This window comes from Protobothrops mucrosquamatus, unplaced genomic scaffold, assembly GCF_001527695.2.
Source record: "Protobothrops mucrosquamatus isolate PMUCROS unplaced genomic scaffold, P.Mucros_1.0 scaffold570, whole genome shotgun sequence".
In the NCBI taxonomy this organism is placed as follows: Eukaryota; Metazoa; Chordata; class Lepidosauria; order Squamata; family Viperidae; genus Protobothrops; species Protobothrops mucrosquamatus.
In genome coordinates, this window is record NW_015386872.1 from 43,474 (window position 1) to 52,122 (window position 8,649).

Genomic DNA, 8,649 nt, shown 5'->3' on the forward strand with positions numbered 1-8,649 from the left:
AGTGCTGAGAACCCAAAGCACGTGCGAAGCGCGGACCCAGACCCCAACTGAACTGGAGGAAGGGGGCCCTGGGGACGGAGCCGGGATTGCGCGCCGGCTCCACTGCACGGAACCCGCCTCGGGCTGCAGGGCGCTGGCCCGGCCCGCCGCGAAGGCTGCCCCGCTCGGGCTTCGGTCTCCCCGGACCCGCCGCGTCCCTGATTGGGCCGTTTAGAGTCGCACCTGCCGGCGGGGCCCCGGGGGAGCGGCGTTGCCACGGGCGGCCCGGCGCGCCAGGGACGGAGGGGGGGGAGGGCGAGCCGTCGGCGCAGAAGCCGCCCGCCTCGCATCATGAACGGGGTGGCCGGGGCAGCCCGGAAGGGGGCCGAGGCCCCGCGCTCCGAGACGGCCGAGCCCAAGGCCCCGCGGTAAACGGGGCGCGGGGGGGGCTCCACCGGCCTTGGGCAGGCGCCTGGGAGCCGGTCGGGCGGAGGAGGCTGAGGGCGGACCGGGGGAAGCCCTGGGGGGGAAGTCCTGGGGGGGCTGGGCAGGGGGGAGCGCGGGGTCTCTGGCGGGACCGGGGGGGCTTCGCAGCCCCCCGGCGGGGATCCACAGGGAAAGGGCGCACCGAGGCAGCCGCAGCCGCGCCAGCTGCTCCCCTTCGACCTGCGTGCCCAGGGCGGGCCAGCACGCCCCCAAATATGCAGGGAAGTCGCCCCCGGAGGGACCCCCACCCTCTCCTTAACCCAGAGCGGTGGTGGCAGCGGGTCAGGGCGAGGCCGAGCCTGGGGCAGGTCTTCACCCTGACGTTTCTGCTCGGGATCGGTGGTTTAGCTGCTGGGTAGCTCCTCTCGATTGCCTGACCTGGAAAATGGGCCAACTCGGGTCATTGTTGTGTCCGGGTGTCAGGCCGACTGGCTACTCCCTGGGCACAGGAGTTGAGAGCCTGCCGGCCCTCTGGAGGCCTTCCTTCCTTCTGGGCAGGACTGCAAGGCCAGGGAGAAGGTGCCCCAACCCTGCTCTTCTCCTGCATGGACCCCTCAGGGCAGGCTGGCACACAGAGCAATGCCAGAAACCCCCCCCCTCTTCCCCAGCCCTTCTTCCCCCCCTCCCCCAGACACCCCCAGAAGCAGCAATGGGCAGAGCCCAAGGGGTGCTCCGTGAAGAGGCAGCCTTGGGGCCTCTCTCGTCCCCCTGCTTCTCCCTTTCAGGCTGCTCCAGCCCCACAGAGGAAGCCCCTCAGAAGCCTGCGGGGGGGGGGGAGAGACTGAAAAGTGCAGGACTCTCTGGGTGACAACCAGCAGGACCCCCGAGGATATTCCTCAATATTCCTTAATCAACCACCTCCATTGCATTGATCCCCCACTGGGGCCCCAGGCCGACTGGTACAGCCCCATCTTTAGGCCCCTATGAAAAGATAGGAGGGTTGGGGCCAACCCCATATCGGGGGCAAGAGGTTCCCAAGGACAGGGGCCACAGCGGAGAAGGCCCTCCTCCTGGATCCCCACAGCCAGAATAATCAGGCAGGGGATGGGGACACCGGAAGCCGGCCTCCTCTGCCGGCACGAACAGACGGCCCAATCCCAGTCGGGTGAGGCGGTCCCCCAAGTGACCTTGCCCCATGCCATGAAGGGCTTTGAAGGGGGTCACTCACACCCTGCACCCAAAAAGAGTCTCTCTCTCTCTCTCTCTCTCTCTCTCTCTCTCTCTCCCTTCCCTCTCTCTCTTTCTCACTCTCGGCTTTTTCCTCCCCCCCCCCAGCAAGGACTTGGGCAGTGGGACTCGCATCCTGGACCCTTCTGGAGATAAATATTACTACTGGCTGATCCTGATGGTGCCCCCCATCCTCTACAACTGGGTCATCCTCATCTGCAGGTAGGGGGCTGAAGGGGGCGGGGGGGTCTGCCCCCCACGAAGTGCCAAGCGCAGAGAAGCTCGTGAACTGCGCCCAAAGTCAGCAGAGGGGCGAGAAAAAGCCAGTGGAATTCCTCCCCGTGAAAGGAGGACATTTTTATGAGCAAGGGAGGAGGAGTGGGGGGGGGAAAGAAGGGGTGCACAGGCCCTTCCAGGGGAGGCGGAAGGAAGGGCTGGATGGCCCGGAGCAGGAGGTCCCTCGCGTGGGGCAGGCCAAGAAGGCAGAGCAGGGGGCAGGCCTCGGGGGGGGGGGCTGCAGACTGGAGATGGCAGCTCAGCCAGGGCGGGAGGGAGGGAGGGAGGGAGGGTGGCCGGTTCCCTGCCTTGGGGGGCCTCAGCCGTCTCCTCTCCCCCCCAGGTCCTGCTTCCCTGAACTGCAGCAGAGGTACCTGCTGCTCTGGCTGGCCTTGGACTACCTCTGCGACCTGCTCTACCTGATGGACATTGCGGTGCATTTCCATACTGGTCAGTCCAGCAGAAAAACACCCCCCCTCCCCAGGAGGCCAGAGAGCGTCCAGTTGGGGGCCCTGAAGAAGCTGGGCAGGCAGGGGGACCCCTCTGGAAGGGGGGGGGGGTTGGTGGGTTACTCCACCCCCACCACAGACTGCTGCCCAGGGCCAAGGGGGAGGGCCTGAGAAGTGGGTGGGGTGGGGTGGGGCGGCCCTTGGATAGAGACCTTCCCGCTCCCCCCACAGGGGTCTTTGGAAGCCCAAGGCTCGGGGTATGGGGAGGGGGATCCAGGGCTCCTGGGCCGGCTGAAATTCGGGATTGCACACCTGAAGCTCTGGGTTGTGCTTCCTGCCCCTGAAGGGTTTGCAAATACCCCCAGACTCGGCTCTGAGCCCTCAGGATGCCGGACCCTATGGGGGGGAGACGGAATCTGCACCATGGTGGGGGGGGACAGTTCCCGAAGAGCTCTCCCCAAAGACCAGCCAGACCAGCCGTTGAACCAGCTGAGGGGGGGTCACTGGTGGGCTGGGCGTGTATCTGCTTCCTAATGTATGTGATCCAACTCAGAGGGACTCTGGAAAACCCCCCTCCCCCCCTCCCGCATTCTTGTCTGGGGTGGGAGAGAAGCCAGGCATGCCAGACTTCCTGACCCCCCAAGAAGAAGACTGGGCCACAGAATCTGGAAACCTGATACAGGAGAATCTTTGTAGCTCAGGGCTGAAATGAGGGGGACCCCTCAAAAGTCTGGACAGCTTCAGGATTTTGGCCTGTCCTGCACTGGAGCGCTGAGCCCTGTTGGCCGCCCAGGTTGACGGCCCTCAGGATTCTGGGAGATTCGCCTCCAAAAGGAATACCAAACACTTAAGACTTTATAAAAAAACATTCAGCTCTCTCTCTCTCTCTCTCTCTCTCTCTCTCACACACACACACACACACACACACAGAGAGAGAGAGAGAGAGAGAGATTCTTAGATGCCAAATGCTTTGCAAACGGTCAGCCAGCAGAGGGCGCCCTTTAACAGCCCAGAAATACAAAGCCAGCAAAAAAAAAAGGGAAGCGGCACCTGCTGCATCTTCAGAAAACACCCGACCCCCACCCGGGTCTCCCGGGATTTCCAGAGGGGGAGAACCAGCGAGATCTCTGGCAGGCTGATGTTCCCAAGGACAGGAGCCGCAACAGGGGACGCTGTTCTAAGGGTCCAGGCTGAATTGGGCCCAGATCCCAACTGGTTACCAGTGAGGAGACCTCGCCGTAGTTCGGCTGCTGCTGACCCTCCCTGGCCCAACCGGCCACCAAGCCCTGCACTGTGGGCCAGGGGTGGTTTCTGGGCCGTGCACTTTTGCCAGGGCCTCCTGACCCCCCCCCCAAAGGCCCACCGCCGGCACACCAGCCACAGCCGAGCCCCTCGACCAGGGCTGACGCAGCGGGAGCTGGGAGAGGAAGAGAAGCCCGGGGAGGGGGGGTTCCAGGCTGGCACCACCCACTGTGAAAGGAGCAGAGCGCCGTCCAGCTGGGCTGATGACCCGCCAAGAGGCCATCCTGGTCACGTGGTTCTGTCCCACTACAAGGGGCCAGGGGTGGTGCACCCCCAATATGTTGGGGAGCGGTCAGAGAGCGACCAAGGGGGCTCCCATCCTATGACTTCACTCTGGACCGAAAGAGTTCCAGCTCCTCATTTAACTGAGGCCCCACCACCACCTCCAGAATCCTCCCACCAAAGGCTAGATGGGGGGGGGAGTCCAGCTGGATCAAGGCAGGCAGTGACTCCCCCTTCCTCAGAAGGCCGATCACGTCTCCTGTCTGGACGCACAGAGATGCCCAGAGAAGCCAGCTGGGTCCGGCCCACGGCCGGCGGGGGGGATCCCTGTGCACCTCCTTGGTTTCTCCAAGCAATCTTGCCCGAGGCAAGTGTGGAGCAAGTTGCTCAGGGACTTTTCGTGTCTTCCCAGGGACCCACTCACGGGTAGCAGACGCCACCACCAGCCAGGGCTGTGAAGGGGAGCCGTCTAAGTGGGGCCCTGGGGTGGTGCAGCAGAGTGACTCCCCCAGCCCTTAGCCCAGGGGTAGGCAACCTTGGCCCCTTCATGACTCGTGGACTTCAACTCCCAGAATTCCTGAGCCAGCTTGGCTCAGCTTAGAAACCTCTCCTTTCCCTCAGCATGGCTGGCTCAGGAATTCTGGGAGTTGAAGTCCACGAGTCATAAAAGAGCCAAGGTTGCCTACCCCTGCCTTAGCCAAACACCTCTCCTGTCCCCTCTGCTGCCCCCCTCCTGCATGCTTATGCTCCCCCCTTCCTCTGCCAGGCTTCCTGGAACAAGGGTCCCTGGTTCAAGACCGCACCCAGATCTCCCGAAGGTACTGCTGCTCCTCAGCCTTCGTGTGGGACTTCCTCTCCGTGCTGCCCACTGACCTCCTCTACCTGTACGTGGGGCTGGGCCGGCCCGCGGTTCGAGCCAACCGCTTCCTGCGGAGCCCCCGGTTGTTTGAGGCCTTCGACCGCATCGAGACCCGCACGGCGCACCCGAACTCTTTCCGCATCTCCAAACTGATGCTCTACATCTTCGTCACCATCCACTGGAACAGCTGTATCTACTTCGCCCTCTCCGGCTTCATCGGCTTTGGCACAGACGGGTGGGTCTACCCCAACCGCAGCCTGCCCGGCTTCGACCGGCTCCTTCGCCAGTACCTCTACAGCTTCTACTTCTCCACCCTCATCCTGACCACGGTGGGCGACACCCCCATGCCCCAGCGGGAGGAGGAGTTCCTCTTCATGGCCATCGACTTCCTCCTGGCCGTCCTGGGCTTCGCTACCATCATGGGCAGCATGACGTCCGTCATCTCCAACATGAACCACGCGGACAAGTCCTTCTACCCGAACTACGACCTGGTGAAGGACTACCTGCACTCCCAGCGGGTCGGCCGGCAGCTGCAGCACCAGGTGGTCGACTTGCAGCAGCACCTGCAGATGAATAAGAAGATGACCAACGAGCTGCAGATCCTCCAGCACCTGCCCGAGCGCCTGCGAGCCGAGGTGGCCATCAGCGTCCACCTGCCCACCCTTCGGAAAGTCCAGATCTTCCAGAACTGCGAGCAGAGCCTGCTGGAGGAGCTGGTGCTCAAGCTGAAGCCGCAGGTCTACAGCCCCGGGGAGTACGTGTGCCGGAAGGGGGACATCGGCCGGGAGATGTACTTCATCCGCGAAGGGCAGCTGGCTGTGGTGGCGGACGACGGTGTGACCCAGTACGCTGTGCTGGGGGAGGGGCTGTACTTTGGAGAGATCAGCATCATCAGCATCAAAGGTGTGAGGAGGGGGAGGGGAGGGATCTCCCGGGGTACCACTTGAGCTGCAGAGGAGCAGACACACACACCCCGGTTGAGAACCCCAAGGGTTCCTTCCTTTGGGGGTTGAAGACCCTGCCTGTTGCATCTCTTTGTTCAGCTTCTCCAACAGTTCAGGGGTTCCACCTGCGGTTTTTCACTGACTAGATGGGGAGGTGTCTCCTGAGGACACGACAGCTGAGAATCGGGGAGGTGAGCTGGGGCAGGGGTGGGGAACCTTGGCCCTTTTATGACTCGTGGACTTCAACACCCAGAGTTCCTGAACCTGCCATGCTGACTCAGGAATTCTGGGAGTTGAAGTCCACGAGTCATAAAAGAGCCAAGGTTGCCTATCCCTGACCTGCGGGGGGGGGGGGGAGTTTGTAAGAGCCATGGCATGAGCAAAGGGGGCTGAAACATCCCTTAAGTCTTGGGAAAGAAGACAATATTTGGAAGTGGCTCAGACAGACCCCTCCCTGATTTACTGAGCATTGTCAGGCTTAGCTCAAGAATGACTCAAAAACATCCGGCCGAGATTCAGTTTGTGGCCTGCATGTGCCGTGTAGACAGAATCTTGCCAGACTAAACCCCGACCACTCTCACTCTAACGGTTCCTTATCTTGGGAGATCCTGGGCTACTCTAAATCTCTTCCCCTTCATGCATCCAGCTCCAGAGCGTGCTATCTCTTGCCTTACCACCACCACCACCCCCGTGAAATGTGCCACTCCTCCCTGGGAACCTGCTGTGTTACTGTGGTCCATCGCAGGTAGAAGGGGGAGGGGAGGTGAAGCCCAGAGAGGCTTGGAAGATTCAATTCTCTCGGAGTCTAGTTCTAGTCCTCCCGTGGCGTCTGTGGCCTGGTCTGGTCTACCTTGAAGGGCTGAAAGGGAATCCTCAAAGTCGGCCAGAAATGAGAAACAGCCCCTTGGCTCAGTTCTAGCTTCATGGGGGAAATGCCCCCTCTTTGTGGAGGGGGGCCACTGCTAGGTCTGCACGTGACCAGCCAGACGCCCGGGGGAAGGACCATCCTCACGATCCTCTGAACCCCAGAATCTAACTAAAGAAACCACAGTCTGTGGTGTAAGCTAGGTAATTGAGCTGTGTTAACCAGGACCACCCAGATCTGCAAGAGGCACTTGAGGAGGATGTGAGGGAAACGTCCCCGCAGCCCCCACGGCTTCAGCTGCAGTCTCGGCACGACATGCAGAAGCCCCTCCCGACACTTCCTCCCCTCCCCCACCCAGGGAACCAGTCCGGGAACCGCCGGACGGCCAACATCAAGAGCATCGGCTACTCGGACCTCTTCTGCCTCTCCAAGGAGGACCTGAAGGAGGTGCTGGCCGAGTTCCCCAACGCCAAGGCGGTGATGGAGGCCAAGGGCCGGGAGATCCTGCTCAAGATGAACAAGCTGGACGTCAACGCCGAGGCGGCCGAGATCGCCCAGCAGCAGGAGGAGGAGCGGCGGACGGCGGCCCTGGAGGAGGGTCTGGACGCCCTGCAGACGAAGCTGGCCCGCGTCCTGGCGGGGCTGGAGTCCAGCGCCTTCAAGGTGGCCCTGCGCCTGGAGCGCCTGGAGTGGGAGGTGCAGGTCTGGGGGGAGGTGGGGGACGCGGAGGAGGGGACCGAGGCTTAGGTGTCCCCCCCCGCACCCCTTCACCAGCTGGCCTGGGGGCTGCAGCTCTGCTTGCCCAGGGCCTGCCAGGGATGGGCCCTTTTTAAGGAAGAGTCCTCCTGGGTCTGGGGTCTCCCACTTCAAGGGAGGGGGCAGGGAGGGAGGCTAGCTGGAAAGGAACACACAGCAACGTCCCCTGGGTGCAGGCTGTGTTGGAGGGGAATCCTGGCCCAACAACTACATCCCTCCTGCCTGCCTGCCTGCCTGCCTCCCTCCCTGTTTTCTTGAGTGTGTGTGTGGGGGGGAGACAGGCACAGAGCGGCCCCAGGGCTCCCGTACGGGGTCTTGGAGGGGGGCAGCCAATGAAGAAGCCGTGCCTGCAGCCTCAGGGCCTTCGTGGATTCATGTAATGTAAGGCTGGCAAGGGGCCTTGGAGGTCACCTAGCCCAGCCTCGGCTAGAGGGTGACCTTCTAGGCCTGTCTTGAGAGGGGAGTCCGCCAGCCCCAGGGCCAGCCTGGCCCACTGCCCCGTTTGTTTGTCTTCTGGACCAACAGCAAAGAATTCCTCCCATTCGCTCTAGGAGACCCCTCAAATACTCAGCACCCCTCCCCCCCCAGGTCTCCAGCCCTCCTGGGCCCCGGTCACTCTCCTTGCTGCCCCCCTGTGGGGGCTCTGGGCAGAGCAAGATGGAGGTCAAAGGTCCGGCAAGTCCCCTGCCCCCCCCCGGCACCTCAGCAGCCCTCGGCCACCTGGGCAGGTGAGGGGGGGGAGCTGGCCTGGGTCGTGTGGTCAAGGCGCTTTGGCCCTGCTGCTCTCGAGAACTGGCCCGCTGCTGTTCCAGAGGGGGCTGGAAAGAGAGGTATGGACTTTGTAATACTTGCAATGTGGTTTTTGTAGTACTATTACACTGGTTAACTAACATGGGTTTTCTGGAACTTTAATTAGCCTTTGATATATATATATATGGCTAATAACTTGCCATAAGCCTTAACTTTCAAGAAGAATGTAGAAAAGCCTTTTTCTTTCAGAAACTAGGACTGGCCCAAAGTGTTTGGTACATAGTAAATAAAATAATTTTCATTTTCTGCTCTCCCCAAGCTTCCACAAAAAGAGCGCTGTGAATGTATCTTTAGTAATACCCTTTCCGATGGTTTTTTTTTTCCCCCTTTGCAAATGGTTCTTTTACTTTTATTCGGAATACAATGCTCTTTTCAGTTCTAGTGCTTGCGTATTATTGGATGTCTAATTTTTCATGATATAATTGGACAGGTGACTTTTCCTAATCCAATCAACTTTGACCTTGAAGTTTTTTTGTTGCACAAACTATAAAAAAGAAATGCAATCCATGTCCTGGGTTCTCTCTCTTGTAAAAG

The 8,649-nt window shown here is 61.0% G+C and overlaps 1 protein-coding gene across 1 annotated transcript; it reads left to right on the plus strand.

Moving 5' to 3' along the window:
- Positions 1-330: 330 nt before the first annotated feature.
- On the plus strand, positions 331-7,296 carry CNGA4 (cyclic nucleotide gated channel alpha 4). Its single transcript, XM_015817292.1, has 5 exons — positions 331-407; positions 1,741-1,854; positions 2,252-2,358; positions 4,648-5,643; positions 6,908-7,296. Exons 1-5 carry the CDS (start codon positions 331-333, stop codon positions 7,294-7,296), a joined length of 1,683 nt encoding a protein of 560 aa, XP_015672778.1.
- Positions 7,297-8,649: the final 1,353 nt, after the last annotated feature.

Bases quoted from the DNA above. Each gene is read 5' to 3' on its own strand.
- CNGA4 (XM_015817292.1), top strand. From the start codon at position 331: ATGAACGGGGTGGCCGGGGCAGCCCGGAAGGGGGCCGAGGCCCCGCGC. The intron at 408-1,740 runs GTAAACGGGGCG...CCCCCCCCCCAG, and splicing joins GCCGAGCCCAAGGCCCCGCG to CAAGGACTTGGGCAGTGGGA. The intron at 5,644-6,907 runs GTGTGAGGAGGG...TCCCCCACCCAG, and splicing joins CAGCATCATCAGCATCAAAG to GGAACCAGTCCGGGAACCGC.